At 43.4% G+C, this 18,100-nt stretch overlaps 1 protein-coding gene and 1 non-coding gene across 2 annotated transcripts in view; one reads left to right on the top strand and one right to left on the bottom strand.

Moving 5' to 3' along the window:
- The window catches only part of LOC114588968 (E3 ubiquitin-protein ligase RNF213-like), a 57,887-nt gene that overhangs the window by 30,291 nt on the left and 9,496 nt on the right, over positions 1–18,100 (top strand). The window contains exons 23-38 of the mRNA XM_077920131.1: positions 73–173; positions 1,483–1,665; positions 2,538–2,695; positions 2,783–2,885; positions 3,168–3,282; positions 4,395–4,611; positions 5,108–5,298; positions 5,831–5,953; positions 6,652–6,762; positions 6,969–7,211; positions 8,715–8,845; positions 10,454–10,649; positions 11,395–11,594; positions 13,270–13,354; positions 16,220–16,471; positions 17,652–17,784. Of these exons, the coding sequence (XP_077776257.1) occupies positions 73–173; positions 1,483–1,665; positions 2,538–2,695; positions 2,783–2,885; positions 3,168–3,282; positions 4,395–4,611; positions 5,108–5,298; positions 5,831–5,953; positions 6,652–6,762; positions 6,969–7,211; positions 8,715–8,845; positions 10,454–10,649; positions 11,395–11,594; positions 13,270–13,354; positions 16,220–16,471; positions 17,652–17,784 (2,542 nt within the window). The remainder of the gene's footprint in view (positions 1–72; positions 174–1,482; positions 1,666–2,537; positions 2,696–2,782; positions 2,886–3,167; positions 3,283–4,394; positions 4,612–5,107; positions 5,299–5,830; positions 5,954–6,651; positions 6,763–6,968; positions 7,212–8,714; positions 8,846–10,453; positions 10,650–11,394; positions 11,595–13,269; positions 13,355–16,219; positions 16,472–17,651; positions 17,785–18,100) is intronic.
- TRNAI-GAU (transfer RNA isoleucine (anticodon GAU)) lies at positions 14,556–14,629 on the bottom strand. Its single transcript has one exon. It is a non-coding gene; the product is annotated as a tRNA-Ile (tRNA).

Below are 18,100 nucleotides of genomic sequence, written 5' to 3'. Positions count from 1 at the left end.
TTTTATCTGTATGTTCCTATACTTTTAAACTTCACTTTTGGAATGTGATACTATTGCTTTTGTTCTTTTTAGTGTTTTCAAGGAGATTCAGACATTAAAACCCACAACACATTCTGTAAAGTCATGAATATCCTATGTCTGTGCAAGGAGGATGCCAGTTCAGTGTTTTGCAGGTAATGCCTTTGGGATGAGCCCATTCCATTTTATGAGAGTGCCTTTTCAGTTCCCCTTGGATCCTGGAATTGGTGGCAGGCTATGTAATCCTGTACTCGTTATGATTAGGAAGGGGAGAGAAATGCCACTACCAAGCCCAAATGACCTCACTAGTGCAAATTCTCAGGCATCCCTGCAAGCCAGTGGTTCAAGTCCCTTCATGCTCACGTGCACTCTTGGAACATAGTGCACTAAGGGAAGAAATGAGAGTCCTCTTAACACAGTACTCACATAGCTCCCTGTGCAGGGCTTACAGACCTGCTGTGAGGGAGTGGCTCACCAAACAGGGCAGAGTACATGGGAGAAGGGGTAATATGGCCCCATGCACCTTTTGCATGCCTAGCAAAAAAAACCAGTCATGACAGAGGTAAAAGAGCAGGAGTAGTTTCTTAATCGCTCAGCCACAGCAACAGACAGGTGTTGGGTATGTTGTGAGGCATTTGCCTTTTGCTCCCACCCCCAGCTTCAGTGCCCACGCATGGATGCCAAAAGGGCAGGGACTGCAGGAGGAGCCACTGGCGGAGGAACAGGGGTGCGGGGGGAGCGCACCGCCCCCAGTGGCACGATCCCGGTGGTGTGCCATCGCGGCTGCTCCTCCTCCCCTGCGCTGGGTGCCACACCCCCACAGGCGGTGCATCACGCCCCCGGGACGCACGCCACCCCCTGGGACACGTGCCAGCCATGTCCCCGCCTTCTCTCCAACCCACCCCCCCTGCCAGAGCTTGAACCTCTGCTGCTGGGAGGAGCTTTAGACAGATGGAACACCATACATTTTATATTTAAGAGTACAACCTCATGATTGTTTGTATGTTTTGGAACATGCTGTATAGACTGCATGGACCAACCCACCCTTTTGGTTCATTCTTCCCCTTGGCTACTAACATCACACACACCCCATGCACACATCTTGCTATTTTGCCCAGTAAGCCGGTTCTACCTAGTAGCATTCCTGCAGACCTCCCATTCCTCACTTCCTTCCTTCCCATGCTTCTGTAACTGCCCCAGACATGTCAGCAGCAGCACTCATCCCTCTTGTGTGCCTTGAGACCTGCCAACTCATAGTCAAAGGAGCACTTGGTGTGCAGGCATCTTGGGTAGGACGCCAGTAACTGCAAAATATATAGGCACTTATGATGACTCAAGAACAGCAATAGAACAGTCAAAGAATTTCATGTAGCTCCTAAGCCTGTTTCCTTGTTGCTGACCTCGGCAGTGAGCTATAATTAAATATACATTAAACCCAGATACATGTTTGTGTTATATTCACAGTTATGGTTTGAGGCCATGTCCAATTTGTTTGGAAGATCCTAGGGAGCCAGTCCACCTTCCTTGTGATCATGTGTATTGTCGTCATTGTATAAAACAACGGCTGGTACCAGGAGAGATGCGCTGTCCATTTTGCAATGTTGAACTACCAGATGACTTTTCTCCCAAAGTATCTGAGGAGATCCGGTAATGCCTGATTGATTGATTGATTGATTGATTGATTGATTGGATTGATTGCATTTATACCCCACAGCAGTTGGTAGTTCTGGTGATAATTTCAGCTTCTGGCCCTTAATTTCTGAGGATTCAATCATTCCCTCTATTATCAATGTTTGTTGGAGCGGGGACGATCTTTGGGTAGCTAAAATGGCATAATTCACACACAACAAGGTGAAATTTACAGGTTCGGGGGAACCCCAAGGTTTGCAAAAGTACATAAAACCTTTAGAAAAATGCCTTAAGGAGCAACCCTTCAAAACATAGCAATGTGTAATGAAATTGTGTATCCTGCAAGAAGGCATGGCTAGTTGGATTGACCCCTAAACTGGACCTTATTTGTAAAAGGTAAAGGTAAAGGTACCCCTGCCCAAATGGGCCAGTCGTGTCCGACTCTAGGGTTGTGTGCCCATCTCACTTAAGAGGCCGGGGGCCAGCGCTGTCCGGAGACACTTCCGGGTCACGTGGCCAGCGTGACATCGCTGCTCTGGCAAGCCAGCGCAGCACACGGAAACGCCGTTTACCTTCCCGCCAGTAAGCGGTCCCTATTTATCTACTTGCACCCGGGGGTGCTTTCGAACTGCTAGGTTGGCAGGCGCTGGGACCGAACAACGGGAGCGCACCCCGCTGCGGGGATTCGAACCGCTGACCTTTCGATCGGCAAGCCCTAGGCGCTGAGGCTTTTACCCACAGCGCCACCCGCGTCCCTGACCTTATTTGTAGGTCCAGCTTATAACACTCTGTTGGCCATGCATTTTTTAGCATTGCCCACAAACTATGTGATGCAAGTTCTGCAGTCGATTAGAAAAGTGATTCTCCCCAATTCTCTTCCACCACCACAGTGTTGCCATTGAAAAAATGACCCAGTTCCGCAAGTGTTGCAACAGTTTTTTCATAGAGCTGGTTTCTACTATGTGCTTCAAAGACAATGAGCCCCCAGAAAAAGCTGTGATCCAAGAGCTGCTGAACCTCCTGTTTGTTCACAAGTCGCCTTTGAAAGGTATGTTCATGTGCTCCCAGCAATTTGCCCTACTCTGAACGTATTGACTTCCTCATGTCTCTGTACCATATTTCATTATTTCTTTAGGTTCAAACAGTGTGTACACAAAAACTCTATCCCCCTTTAATGATGTGGTGGATAAAACCCCTGTAATCCGTTCTGTGGTGCTAAAGTTGCTTCTAAAATACAGGTAAGGAACTTTTATCTGGGACGTGCAAGTTGGGGGCTATATACCCTGCTTCTCCTTCAGTGTTTACCCCATTGATACCTGCTCTGATTTCCTTGATGTCGTAGTGGTCCTCATATGAGTTCAGCTATTGCTTTTCTGAAACTCTGAAGGCTCTCCCCCTTAGCCCTGTTGTACAACTTCATCTGAATGCATACTTCTGACAGTGGAGATCTCCTTTCATTTTTAGAATAGAGAAGCATGTGCCTTTTTCATTAATAAGGGGAGGTTTCTCTTTTTCTATAGTTTCAATGATGTGAAAGTTCATGTTCAAAAATATTTATTAGAAGCAGAATCAATATGCAACCTAGACAAAGAAGACAAGACAGCACTGTACGCGCTGTTTGCCAGCTGCCTTGAGGTAAGTATATTTCCCCCATAACTTTTCAAGGTACCTCCAGATGTTTTGAACTCCCATCAGCCTCAGTCAGCATGACCCAATTGTCAGGGACAAAGGCAGTTGTCTGAAAGTTTCCAGATTGAGGAAGGTTTCTGGAAGACCTGTGCTGTGCTCCCTGTATACTTTCAGTTTCTTTTTGCTTTGCCAAAGTCTCAGGTTGTGTGGGTTTTCAGAAACAGAGATGCAGCATCTATAAGGTCAGCTCTGCCTGTATACATGTACAGGAGAGCAACTGATTAGACTAGATTTTTTTGGCTATCTGGTCTAATAGATTGCAGCGGTCCATTGTCTTCTGTGGAAAAATGAGAAGCAGCTACAGTAAGAAAAACGAGTGAACAGGCTGCTGTGCCTCATTGTGACCAAGTGAGTTCTGCTTGAGGAATATTTGGATATATGTGGCATGCTTCTTAGTACTTAAGGCTCATGTGGCCCTTTCCCCCACTTAAGTGAAACTTGAATAAAGAACAATTAGGAAAACCTTCCCTGCCTAATTAACCAGACTGGTTAAAGAAGGGTAAAAGCAAAGCCTCTGAAAGGGAAGCCATTCCTTAGAGCCTTCAATATGGGCATGACAAAATCAAATAATTATGTCCTCCCAGCCAAGATTTCAAATGCCTCTGCAAGTTCTGCCTTCTGAAGTGGATGACTAGGGTCTCTTAAGATTTTCCCTACAATACTAAGTGTTATGTACTGAAGTTCTCACCCTGGGCCAGCAGGGGGATACTGTAGATAGTTTTCACTCAGGTTAGCGTTGAATCAGAACCAACAGCAACTGGGTTTTCTGCAGATTGCTGTTTGTTCAGATTTAGTGCCAAAGAGCTGGTTTTCCATGGCAAGGCAAAGGCAGAACCTCTTGGATTTGTGCCTACAAAGCATGGGACAAACAGAAAACTGTTTGGACCTGTACATTCTAGGCATGGGACAAGGGGAAATGTGGAAAAGCCCTGAGCACTTTATTTAGCAGTGTCAATGCACACAGTAATAAGAAATGCTTCGTTCAATAGATTTAACAAAGATTGGTATGGTGAGCAATGGTGAGCAATAACTAGAAAACATTATGTTTCATTTTTCAGGATTCTATGTATGAGAAATTGGGAGCCTCCTCAGAGAAAAGCAAGGCAAACTGCCTGAGAGAAGATGGACACTTCCTAACAAACTACATAAAGCAAAGCAGGAGCAGCCATGAAACCTCTCAAGAAGTCACCATTGAGTACTTGCAGGGAGTGGCTCACATCCGCCTGTGTATGGATAGGGCTGCACAGCTGCTATTTGAACTTTATGGAACTTCAGGCAAGTGGGATTCTGTTAAACCGGAATAAAATATTTACCAAATAACTGGTGTATGAAAGAGTTCCTGCCGCTAGATGAATTACAGGATGGGTTTATCCTTTGTGTCCATATTTAACGGGGGGGGGGGGGGGGATACTGATTCTGTGCTTCTGTAGTTGTCTTTTTCCTACCAGTAGATTTGTGCTCTCTTTTGAATGCAAAGCTTTGTATGATATTTGTTATTCTCAGTGCTTCTGAAAGTGTTGGGTCAAGGTAAAGGACCCCTGGACGGTTGAGTCCAGTTAAAGACGACTATGGGGTGCTGCGTTCTCCGCTTTCAGGCCAAGGGAGCCACCGTTTGTCTGCAGACAGCTTTCTGGGTCATGTAGCCAGCATGACTAAACCGCTTCTGGCGCAACGGAGCACTGTGATGGAAGCCAGAGCGCACAGAAACATGTTGGGTATTAATAGCTTAGCATAATTCGGAAGCATTTTCCTTTCTCCTTTCTCTCTCCAGCTAGTAGTCAAGAAACAGAGAAGCAACACTACCTGCAAAAAGTGAAGCAGTTCTGCAATCAGATTCAAAATGACTGGTATCGAGTTTACCTTATCCGCACACTTACTAAACAACATGGGATGGAGTTCACACAGAGACTTGCTAATGAATCCGAGTTTAACTGGATATTTCCAGCAGAAATAATGCAACAGGTAGTACAGCTCTATCTTGAGCACTTACCATCTTATTAATTCTTGGGCAGTAGTTTGGATAAAGTAGAAATGGTCAAGTGGTGTGTATGTTAAGGGGGATTTATTTTTCTAAACAAATGTGTTTTGCTTAGGCTGAGAATGTGATGACTTGCCCAGAGAGGGTAGTGATTAAATGGAATCAAGGTATGACAAGGGCATCTTTCAGAGATGCTTTTAAGTATAGTGAATCCTGCTTTGTACCAAAGAGTTCATACTGAATGACCCATGGAATCTATCATAGTGATATGATATTCATACAATTTGCTTTGATGTTTGCATATTTCTTATCTGTGGTTTATTAGGGTTTTTACACATTGCTATAATAGAACAGCAGAGTCCCTTTCCCTCCTCTCAGCTTTCTTCCACCCCCCAAACTCATGCCCTCTTTTATTTTTTTTAAGCAACAGTGTTTTCATGTCTAATATTCAGTTGTATCACATGCTATACAGTGTTTAGGCTTTAAACAACTGACTTTTTGTGCTCTGTGCCTCAGAAATCTCAGTCCAGTCAGATTGATCAGTTCCTGGTATATGGCAAGAACTATAAAGTGGTGCGTGATGCTTTGGGAAAAGCAGTGATAGAATGCCAGGCAGATGGCATTGCAGCAGCCTTGAAGGTACAGCTATTTAATTCTGGCCAAAACAGCTCTTCCATATTGACCTAAAGAGGACTGTCTCTGATTTTGTAGCATTTAGGATTTCATGTGCTTCTGGTGATTTTCCATTCCTTCCTTCCTTCTAGATCTGGGCTGTATTAAAGTGGTTTTCGTACTTATCTTTAAATTGTCCCAAGCTGTATTCTGATACTCTCTCCTAGGGCTTATCAGATTGCAAACCCTTATTGCATTGTTAAGGCTAGCAAATAGGATCTGAGCTTCAGTGTATTGCATGTCATATTAGAAACATTGACTCTACTATAAAATCATTATTAGTGACTGATTTTCTTCACAGTGCCATTTCATAGTGTGCTTTTATATATTGTGTTCCATATTGGGGTGGGGCTACCTACAGGGAGAAATTTGGCAAACTGAAATATGTTTGCTATAGCTGATAGGACCTTACTGACTACCAAATTGGAAGTTTCAGGAAACCTTTTACAAAAGGTGTGCCTTTTGTTTCCTTTTTGGCTACACATATATATTCTATAGATATATTTGGACCGGTGCACTTTTAAAAATATTTGTGATCTGGTACTTTTTTGGTTTCTCCAGTGCCCAGCAGTAATAGCCATGACTGCTGCTAGCTAAAGATGTAAGTTTTACTCTTGGTAATCTCTCTTTCTTGTCCTCTTCTCCTCTCCACATTCTGATTTCAGGAAAGTAATAGCTCCAAGTCTTCCCAGGCTGTTCATTTTCTCTTGGCTGTCTTCAGAGAGTTCACATCTCTGTATGGATGCAAGGAGCCAAGTCTTCATCCGAAGCAGAAGGTAAATGTATTTGCCTTGGTGCCAGTTTGCATATTGCCTGGTGCACAAGTGCTGCTTCCTTAGGAGAGAGGAAGATTTAGGATATCAATTATAGAACTGAGCAAAGGCTGTCATTTCCCCCAACTTTCATTTGAAAATCCATTGAAGTGAGTCTAGTTGACAAATCTCACCTTACTTTTTGAAAAATAATTTCCTTCTTATTTCAGCAACGTGATGTTATCAAGGAGTTCATCCAGAGCTCCAACGTTCTTCCTTCTCCAGAGCTGGAGAGATTTGCAGAATCTCTGATGGATAACCAACTCCCCTCACTGGCACTGAGCCCCCAAGATTCCAGCCACAAGAGGGTAGTGATTGAAATGGCAGTTCACACTGCTGCTGTCTTGCTGTCTGGCCAGAATCGAATCCTTGAACCTCTAAGGAATCTGGCATTCTCACCTCATACCATGCAGGTAAAGAAGTGAATGTTCCGTTTTCCTTTGCAATTCCCATCAGTTCCTGCACTCATTACTTCTTTACTTGCATTTCCCATTGTGTTATTTTCGAGGAACTGATGGTATGCAATGAGGTAACATTTCTAGATACCCTAAATGAATGTGCCTTAGAACAGTTGGCCATGAATCTTGAGCGGCGTCCTGGACCTGATGCAAGATGTAGGTGTTGTGGGAGATTGACCATAGGCCTATTAAACTAAGCATGCATATAAATGGCCAATAGCCAAGATGAGCCAACGCGGTCACATTTGATTTCAAAAGAGGAAATTTCACCAAAATGAGGAGATTGGCTAAAAAAGAGAGGCTGAAAGGCAAAGTGATTTTAACTCACTCCAAAATGCTTGGGAGTTAGAAGCTCAACTGGAGTATAAACTGCATATCAGAAAAGGTACTATAAGGTAAGGTAAAAAGGTAAAGGACCCCTGGACAGTTAGGTCCAGTTGAATTCGACTATGAGGTGCAGTGCTCATCTCCACTTTTCAGGCCGAGGGGGTCAGCATTTGTCTGCAGACAGCTTTTCCAGGTCATTTGGCCAGCATGACTAAACCGTTTCTGGCACACGGAACACCATGACGAGTGTTGGCAGGAGCTGGGACAGGAGCTCACCCCATCATGCAGAGTCAAACTGCCAATGTTATCAGCGTGAATAATGAGCAAATAAGCAATTAAGAGGCAAGAAGCTGTCTTTTTTTTTTTAAAAAAAGGAAGGCTTGTTCAAATGAAGAGAACAAAAAGAAACACAAACATTGGCAAAAGAAAGTGCAAACAAGCAGACAGTAAAGGATTAAAGCAGAATTAAAGGAGCACATTGATAAAAACATTAAGATTGCATTCATGTGGCAGTTTATTCTACTTTCACAATGTTTCCCTAACTGATAATTTCCACATTATATTTAAGTTTGCAAATTACATAAAAGCCACTTCTGGAATACAGTTTGTTGTCTCCCTTGTCCTGTTTAAAAGAGCATTAGATAAATTCATAGAGGACAAATCCATCAACAGCTACTAGCCATATCTGTGGTTTACCTCCACTGTCAGATACAGTATTCCTTTTAACAGCTGCTGCTGGGAATCTCAGGTCGGCAGAGTGCAGCTGTTCTCATGTCCAGTTTGCAGACTTCCCACAGACATCTTTTTGGTCGCTGTAAGAACAGGATGCCAGACTAGATGGAGAACTGGCCTGATCTTAAGTACCGGTACTTATGTTTCTATTGGTGGCCAGCATGTTTTAGTGGTAGCCAACATTGGCTAGAGATGAGGAGAGGTGCATTTCAGCAACATCTGGAGGACACAACATTGGCTACTCCTGTTGTAGTATCTCAAATGTGTCCTCCTTGGTTACTTGAGCAAATGAGTGAGCTGTTAACAAGTCCTCAACAAGAATCAATTTGGTCATAGTCATAAGAAAATATTCCATTGTATGTTGTAGTAATATCGCTTTGATTCACCCTCTCTCTGCAGAAAGCTTTTCTTCCAACAATGCCTGAAGACATATTTGCTCAAGCCAGGGAGTGTCTAAAAAAAGCAGCTGAAAAAGAGTCTTCGACCAAAAGATTTACCTGGTGTAGTAAGTATCATGTTCAGCCTTGGGAGTGAGCTAGAGAGAGCTATTTTTCCAGAGGTGATTTCCAGAAAGTGAAAATTAAGGAACATGGAATTTGCTGCTTCCAGACATCATATTCTTTAGTCAAATTATACTGTACTAGCCCATCTATCTTATAAATAACATATCATTCCATACTATGGAAGGGATTGGGGAGTCAAGTTCAGAGGGATGGAAGAACCAACCAGCAAATGCATTTCAAGTAATATATTTTGATTACTTGCCTCAGACTACATAATGTACAATTGTGTTATGAGCAATTATAAAGACATTGGGTTTTATATACTAAGCCAATAGGCTCTTTACTTGTAATGCCATCCTAGGTTTCAGCTTTAGCTGCTATCTGCATAGATATATAAAATATGAGAGAAAAGTGAGAGGGGAATACGTCAGCTAGGTTTCGGATTTTTTAGCAAATGTCCTCAGGCAGTGTAAATAATAAAATGGAGGAAGAGAAGGAGGGAGTGGGAACTATCTATAAATTGGAGTATGGTTTTAAGTTATCCAACAACACATGGAGGGTAAGCGAAGACTGCCAGAGTGTAGCTAAGAGTGGCTCTGTGTTCCATTCACTGTACCATTATACTGACTCTACTTTCCCCTCCCTCCTCAAATTAGTATGTCAAAACGGCCACCCCTGCGTTGTTGGAGAGGTAAGAGCTTTCACTAATTATGTCCTTGATCAAGTTTATCTCCTTAACTGCCAATTGTGCTATATTTTGTCTGTATTTGTTTTCTCTTTGCATTATATCCTGCTTTAAGACTTCCTTGTAGGCAAACTAAATCTGGGAGTTTTCACAGTTGCTTACACACTTGGAGAAGGTGAGACATATCTTGACCATGGGTCAGTTGGACTTCATGGTAAGGTAAAGGGTAAAGGTACCCCTGCCCGTACGAGCCAGTCGTGTCCGACTCTGGGGTTGTGCGCCCATCTCGCTTAAGAGGCCGGGAGCCAGCGCTGTCCGAAGACACTTCCGGGTCACGTGGCCAGCGTGACAAGCTGCATCTGGCAAGCCAGCGCAGCACACGGAAACGCCGTTTACCTTCCCGCTAGTAAGCGGTCCCTATTTATCTACTTGCACCCGAGGGTGCTTTCGAACTGCTAGGTTGGCAGGTGCTGGGACCGAGCAACGGGAGCGCACCCCGCCGCGGGGATTCGAACCACCGACCTGACGATCGGCAAGTCCTAGGCGCTGAGGTTTTACCCACAGCGCCACCCGCGTCCCCTTCATGGTACCCACTTCATGGCAAGCAGAGCCAAATAGGTTGAGCTACTTTGGTTGTAATGTTTGCTCTTGTCTTTCTTCCAGTGTGGTTCTCCTACGGAAACTGGTCGATGTGTTGATTGTAATGAGCCAATCGGAGCCAAAGCACCAGGATTTAGCCGAATTTTGTAGGTTTTTATTTCCAACTCTTGGAATTCTAATTAAATTATTGATTAATAAGTTTTCAATTAGTGTTATTTGCAAACCATGCCAGTATGTCCCTATAAGCTGAATCCTTGCCTTTTGTAACCTTAGATCGATCATCCCATGAGATAGCAATTACTGGCTCACACTGTCTGCAAATCATAGATCTTAAATCTCTTTTTTTGTAGCAAGCATGCACTTTCACTATGCATTATTCCATTCAGGACTGAGATCGATAGGACACAAACTGGCCATGTTCTTGGAGACCCTGAAAAAAGAGGAGGCAATATAGCCTCTGAGAGGGGGATGTCACCAGCTGTCTTAATTTTGATTCGCTTGCTCACTCATTTGGCATTACTTCTGGGAGCCACAGAAAATCCTCAGGTATTTTTAAAAGAAAACTATTGCCATACAATTCTACAGGATATGCATTGCTGGGAGGGAGCTGATGAAGACTTACCATACATTTCGCTCTATAAGACGCACTTTTTCCCCTCCAAAAATTAAGGGGAAATGTGTGTGCGTCTTATGGAGCGAATGCAGGCTCCATGGCTTCAGCGAAAGCAACTCGAAGCCTACGGAGTGCAGTGGGAGTTCCCGCTGCACTCCGGAGGCTTCATGTTGCTTTCGCTGAAGCCAGGAGAGCAAGAGGGATTGGTGCGCACCGACCCCTCTCGCTCTCCTGGCTTCGCTTCGCTGGAGAGACGCTGCACAGCTTTCCCTCTCTGTGGAGCACCCCTTCAGCGAAGCGGGAGGAGAAATGGAAGGGGCTCCACTTCTCCTGCCACTTAGCTGAAGGGGCGCTGCACAGAGAGGGAGAGAATTTTTTTTTCTTGTTCTCCCCCTCTAAAACTAGGTGCGTCTTATGGTTGGGTGCGTCCTATAGAGCGAAAAATACGGTATTCAGAACTGAGTTACTTGAAAAATCAAGTCTCCTCGGATTATGTAAGGGGAGATCATAGCAGATGCTAGTTCCCACAATTGCAGCCAAGAGTCTTTACTATAAAGATATGTAAAGATCACTTAATGGATTTGTACAAAAACTCAGGTTTTGTTTGACTGGTACTCTGCATGCCTTGCAGTAGCACTGCACATTGATTGCTCTGAATATTGCATTCTGTTGTTGAAGTCCCTACTACAGATCATAAAGCCACCAGTTCAGGATCCGGTGAGCTTTCTCATGCAGCATATTCATAAGGACTTGGAGCAGCTGAAGAATACTCTTGGGAAGAGTGCTGATGAAACCACCAATGTTGTCCATCTCATTCTTTGTAGCCTTCTCAAGGAGCCTTGCCAACAGACAGGCCAATGTAAGGAGAGCAGCTTGCAGTATGTGGCTGCTTAAATAAATCAGTGATAAAACCCGCGGCATAGACTTCGGCATTGTATTTCAAAGGTGCTAGTGGCAGCAGCAAACAGCTTTCTAAAATGGCCCAGTTTGCGTTATTTGTTGTTCTGTATTTTGTTGCAAAAGTCCCTTTCAGAGCTATGTAGGGTTGAATTGCAATATTGATTATGATAAAGCAAAGAATTATAGGATGTAGTAGTAATGAATGGTCGTATAGATACATTGCTTCTAAAAGCACCTTGTTTTTAAGACTATATTGTAGGAAGTGCTGCAAATAATCTTAAATGACTGCCACTTTACATAGTTGCCCCATCCTAAATTCAGTATGATCACATCTTGTGCAGGGATTATGTTCTGGGGATAGTGTGTAAATGCAAAAAGTGTGTGCTTGAACCACCCCCATGCGACTATCCTTACCTTCTGGAGCAGGCATGCTGAGTGGGCCTTACCCCTTTTAAGCTCTCCTTCTTGCTCTCTGGGCTCTGGGATCATCATCATCATCATTATGTTGCCGCCTTCCAGACCTCTTGTGGGGGAGGCACATGAAGAAGGGCCTCAGATAATGATAGCAGGGTCCACCTCAGCTTGTATGGCGAGAGGCAGTCACTGAGGTATTGCAGTCCTTTAAGGCTTTATAGGTCAAAACCAGCACTTTGAATTGAGCCCGGAAACTGACTAACAGCCAGTGCAGTTGGACCAGGATCAGTTTAATATGCTCAAACTGTCTTGCCCTGGTGAGCAACCTGGCTGCCGAATTCTGCAGCAGCTGAAGTTTCCCAACCATCTTCAGAGGCAGTCCTACGTATAATATGTTGCAGTAATCAACCTTGGGGTTGCCAGAGCATAGAGTACAGAAGTTAAGCTGTCCCTGTCCAGATAGGGGCACAGCTGGGCCACCAGCCAAATTTGAGGGGAGGCACTCCATACCACTGAGGCCACCTGAGCCTCAAGCGACAGCAAAGAATCCAGAAGTACCCCCAAGCTACATACCCGCACCTTCAGAGGGAGTGTAACCCCAACAAGAGCAGGCAACTTCCCATCCATCTGGTCTAGGGAACAGCCCACTAACAGTGCCTCAGTCTTAATCTGGATTGAGCTTCAGTTTGTTGGCTCTCATTCAGTCTGTTACCAAGGCAACTCAATGGTCCAGCTCATCCACTGCCACACTTGCACATGTAAAGGAGTAGAGCTGTGTGGCATCAGCATCTTGCTGACAATATACCCCAAACCTCTGAATAACCCCACTCAGTGGTTTCATGTAGATGTTAAACACCAAAAAGAACAAAATTGAACCCTGAGGAACTCCACATTGAAGGCTCTACTTCCCTCCCCTCATGAGATCTCAGAGGCCATCCAACTTCCTGTCAGATCTCATGAGAGCATCTTAAAAGCTTGCACAAGAGCATCCCAGAGCCTGGTCAGCAAGGCAGAGAGCTTAAAGGCTCTTTCAGGTCCAGGAAAACCATGCACAAAGGGAGCTTTTAAGTTCTCTGCCTTGTGTGCACTTAATTTGCACAAATTCAGCTGGCTGGCTTTCACCTGCACAAGGTTGAAATCACACAAGTTTTGCATGAAGGTACTGTATGAAGTTGTACTGTAACTTCATGCTAGGAGAGAGAGGGGAATGACACACAATAAATGTTCTTTTACAGGGAGATCTGACAGTCTACTCTCTACGAAGCAGTACAGAAATGATTGGGAAGGAGTTGTTGCTCGAAATGTTGTTCTTCCAGAACTAAAGGTAAATAAAATTAAGTGCATCACTAACAGTACACTGATTTAATTATTGATCAATGGATCATATGTATTCCATTGCTAAGCCATGTAACAGGTATACAGTACAATGATGTATGCCTATGACTACAGTGAAACACTGAACATGCATTTTACCTGTTAATGCAGAAGCATATCTGAATATGTAGAGAAGAAATATTGTGAGTGCTGAGTGTGATATGATTGGATCTACATCTCAAGGGAGACAATAACATTCAGCCAATGAAGTGCAAATAGGCATAATATTTTGGAAGAGATTACCATGCATGTTAGCAACATGAGAAACTCATTTTTTAAAAATCTGATTTAATGAAAGTATGCAGGACAAATGTAAATGAAACAGTATGCCCCTACTATATTAGTTGCACATGTAAAAATCCATGGCAATATTGTCCTTGGCATGTAAAACCTCTCCTGCCATGTTCCTCTTAAATTTCAAAACAGGGATCAAGGAGCTGTAAAGACCATCCCCCCTGCCCAAAGATCTAATAATGAACAGCCACTAACAATAATTGCCTCTCCTTCTTAAAATCTGTACCACATATGTGTACTTTTAGGGAGAAATATTTCTCCAAATATTGTCATATATACATCTCCCAAGATAGATGCCCCAGTTGTGGTTTTGATTTTCAGGGCTCTTCTGCCCTCTGAGACCAAGCTACATGTTGGAGAGCATAATCTACTTTCAAGGTGATTTTGATACCTCTTTCATGGCACTCATCCATTGGCTCTGCCATCACTGGAGCTCTCTTCACTTAGTGCAATAAATTACTTTAACATGAGCACATGGATAAGGACTTCAGCTACACTTCCAATAAAACCTCTCTGCATTCTTCCTTGCCTTCTTAAATGCCTTTCAAATGGAAGCTAGATTAGTGAATGCTAACACAGTTGCTATACATAATTGCAGGTTATGGAACTGAGGCATTGATGCTAAATCTGCTCCAACCTAGCCAGTATTCTGTTTACAGGGGGCTCCCGATTTAAGTGGTACCAATGGAAGGGATGGCAGGGTAAATTAAACCCACGCTAGAAGAGTAATAAATCAACAAACGGCAGGCACAAACACACACTTGAAGCACACACACACGACTTAAAATTAGAGAGGAACAGGAAAAGGAACCCTGAGGATCATTTAGTCCAACCCCAGCAATGCAGAAATATTCAGCTGTCCCATACAGGGATCGAACCTGCAACCTTGGCATTATCAGCACCATGCTCTAACCAACTGAGCTATCCAGGCTCTCAAGGACAATGGAGGGGGGAAACGTACAAGCACCCTGGCCAACAAATTAAAATGTAAGGCAAACCCACTCAGTCACCCAGACCAGCCACGCAATCGGACAGGCAAGGGCAATAGAGGGGAAAACGTACAAGCACCCTGGCCAAAAATTAAAATAAAATGCACAGCCACCAAGGCAGAGGCAGGGGAAGGAAAATGAGGAGACGAGGGAGAAAGAAAGACGGAGCCACACTCACACTCAGACCTCGCTGGGGGCGGAGAGACCATGTGCTGGGCAAGGGAACAAGCTGCAGCTTAAGAAAGGTAATTCGCACTTAGACCGCACAAACAAATCAAGCACCAGGAGTGGGGGGAAATAGAAGGTTAAATGTAAGTTTTTACACGGAAAAGAGGACACAGCAAGGCAAACCTGGATGCCTGGGTTTTTAAAAGCAGCAAAGCAATGAGCGCACGCAAGCCTCCTAAATTTAAAAAGGCAAGCCAGGAACCAGGCAGCCTACACACACACACACACACACCCCGACTCCAAACCTCGTGGCTGAGCTCTTCCCTGCGATGACTCCTAGCTGATTGACTCGTGACGAGATGGCGAAAAGTGAGACTGCATAGCTGGCGCAGCAACAAGCTGCTGTCCACGCCCCCTTCAAGCTGCCTGGATGGGCACTTGCCCGTGGGCGTGGTGCGCCAGCCAGGTAAGTGGGTGGCAGGGGGCTAACGCCCCCTGCTTGAGGCGGAGATTCCCTCCCCTCTTTGCAGGAGGAGAGTCTTTATGGAACTGAGGCATTGATGCTAAAACTGCTCCAACCTAGCCAGTATTCTGTTTACTGGCAAACATATTTTGGGTGACTTTTAGAGAGTTGTATTGTTGGAGACTGACATGGAAAGAGTTTCTCAAATCCTTCCAAAAATAGGAAAAGAAGGTCAGAACTTTTCATTGCTCCAGTAGAATCAGAGGTGATACCACTTCATCTTAGGAAGGCGCCTGCCCGATTGGTTCAGTTAGGTTCTGTTTGTATATTTCTAAATAAAGTGAAACACCAAATTTCCTGTGTTATCTCCTTGGAGAAATCAGGCATTTTTAACAATTGAGCGATACCTTTGTTGGAACCAACCAAAATGTCACAAAAATGTGGCAAGCTTTTGTGTTCTTCACAAAAATGATGAAGAGTTCTGGAAAACTGTGACATTTTGATGGGTTCCAAGAAAGGTATTGCTTGACTGTTGATTTTGGAATATATTCATAGTTAATGTTCTTCCAAGTGGACACCCATAAGCTGGAAGCTCTCTGTCCTTCAGAAATTCCACTATCACATAAAGAAGACTATTATTATTGTAACACCAAATTTTACTTGTGCTATTCTGTTCTTTTTCATGGTATCCCTGGCAGGGGGCACATTAACAATGTTTCATTTTACTACTTGCTTATTGAACAAAAAAATCAGTGAACTACCATATTTTTTTTACTTAAGAATATTTGTAAAACACAATGCCCTATTTATCAGAATGCCTGACATGGTGGGAGGCTTTTGTTTTCTTTTTAAGAAAGAGGCCACTTCTTATATTGACTCGCTTTCTTTTACACCCATGCAGTTTCTGGATAAAACACTTCTGGATGTGAATCAACAGATCAGTGAAGATAAGACAATGGCTTCCAACTCAATAGCAAAAATTATATATGGTGACCCTGCAACCTTCCTGTCTGAACTACCCAGCAACAGCACTGTACACTGTTCCAGGATGTGGAGCTGCAGGAAGAGGATTTCAGTTGAGCACCTGGAGCATGTTGTCCAGCAGAAAGATGGCAAGGAAACGGTGCCCATCTTGTGGAAGTTTTTGCAAAAGGTGAGCATGTCCAGTTCTTTACCAGTGTGGTGTAGTGGTTAAGAGCGGTAGTCTCCTAATCTGGGGAACCGGGTTCACGTCTCCGCTCCTCCACATGCAGCTGCTGGGTGACCTTGGGCCAGTCACACTTCTGTGAAGTCTCTCAGCCCCACTCACCTCACAGAGTGTTTGTTGTGGGGGAGGAAGGGAAAGGAGAATGTTAGCCGCTTTGAGACTCCTGAAGGGGAGTGAAAGGCGGGATATCAAATCCAAACTCTTCTTCTTCTTCTTCTTCAGTGGCCCTTTCATGGGGTATATGAGTCAGAAACCAAAGCGCAGGCACTAAAGTGCAGGCCGCTCTTCATAATGAATGTGAGCTAATCTTCATAAATAAAGGAAGTAATAAAATACACAGCCTTGCATCTTCCTTTCACTTTGATCTTAAGAACAGATGCTCTCCTGTCAACTACTTGTCAAAAGCTGATAAAATTCAAACAATGACCATTTTAAAATAATAGATAATTAATCTGTACTATTATTCTCACTCAAATACTATTTTTACCTGTTCACTTGAAGATTAATCAGCATTCTTAAGTCTGGAGGCTCCATACTGAGCACATTCTCCAAAGGTTTAACTATATAAATGATACATAAAAATAGGATTCTGGGGAGTTAGGAAAGGACTTGTATGGTACTGCACTATTACCTTCTCATAACTTCTCATAGTTTATTTACAATTAATGAGTAGAAAAAATAATATGAGGGGGAGAAAGGTTGTCAAATTTTAATAGACAGCCCTCAGATAAAAATGACTCCTTTCAAAAATTAATGTGATTTTGATCAATCCTGATTTCACCATTAAAATAAATCACAATGGGGAAATTAATTAATTTGACAACCCTTGAGCATTCTTTTTGCTCAGTATAAAACCTTCTATTTCATTTAACACTACTACTAACTAAAATTTGTGTAAAATGTTCTATATATGTTCTTCAATACTTATTACATCAAGAAAATGTATGGCCTGTTCCATAACATATATTGGAAATGCCTTTTCAAATTCAACAAACTTCATACTTCTCAAGTGGAAATGTAATCCTATTAAAAAACTGGCAGAATTCAATAAGTGTAGAGGAGGAGGTTTAATTCAGGTATCTTCAACCTTTTCAGTCTGACTTGCCTTACTCTGCTTCATTTCTAGGAAGCTGAATTGAAGCTGGTGAAGTTTTTGCCAGAAATTCTGGCCCTGCAGAAAGACTTGGTGAAGAGGTTCCAGAACATGTCTGAGCTGGAATACCAAACAATTAGAGATTTCCTCAACAAGGCTTCACCAGGTGAGACTGCCATGCCATAGATCAAGTTAGCAAAGCATAAATAGCATTAAGTCAAGTGATTCACACCAAGTTTTAAACTTACAAAACAGCCCCAATGACAGGAGAGTTTGTTAACTTGTGTACAGTATATCTATCACCCATTGCATGCCTAAAGGAGAAAGTCAGATGGATTCCTGGGGGAAACCATCACTTTTCTGATTATGGACATATTGTGTACAATCAAAGTACATGATATAGGCATAATGGGCACAACAGAAGTACAATTAAGGATGCTGAACTAGATGACCTCTCCAGCAAGGCTGCTTTTAGATTCTAA

Source organism: Podarcis muralis, chromosome 2 (genome assembly GCF_964188315.1).
Source record: "Podarcis muralis chromosome 2, rPodMur119.hap1.1, whole genome shotgun sequence".
Lineage (NCBI taxonomy): Eukaryota > Metazoa > Chordata > Lepidosauria > Squamata > Lacertidae > Podarcis > Podarcis muralis.
Note: the sequence above shows the minus strand (reverse complement) of the source record. Positions and strands in the feature narration are given on the sequence as shown.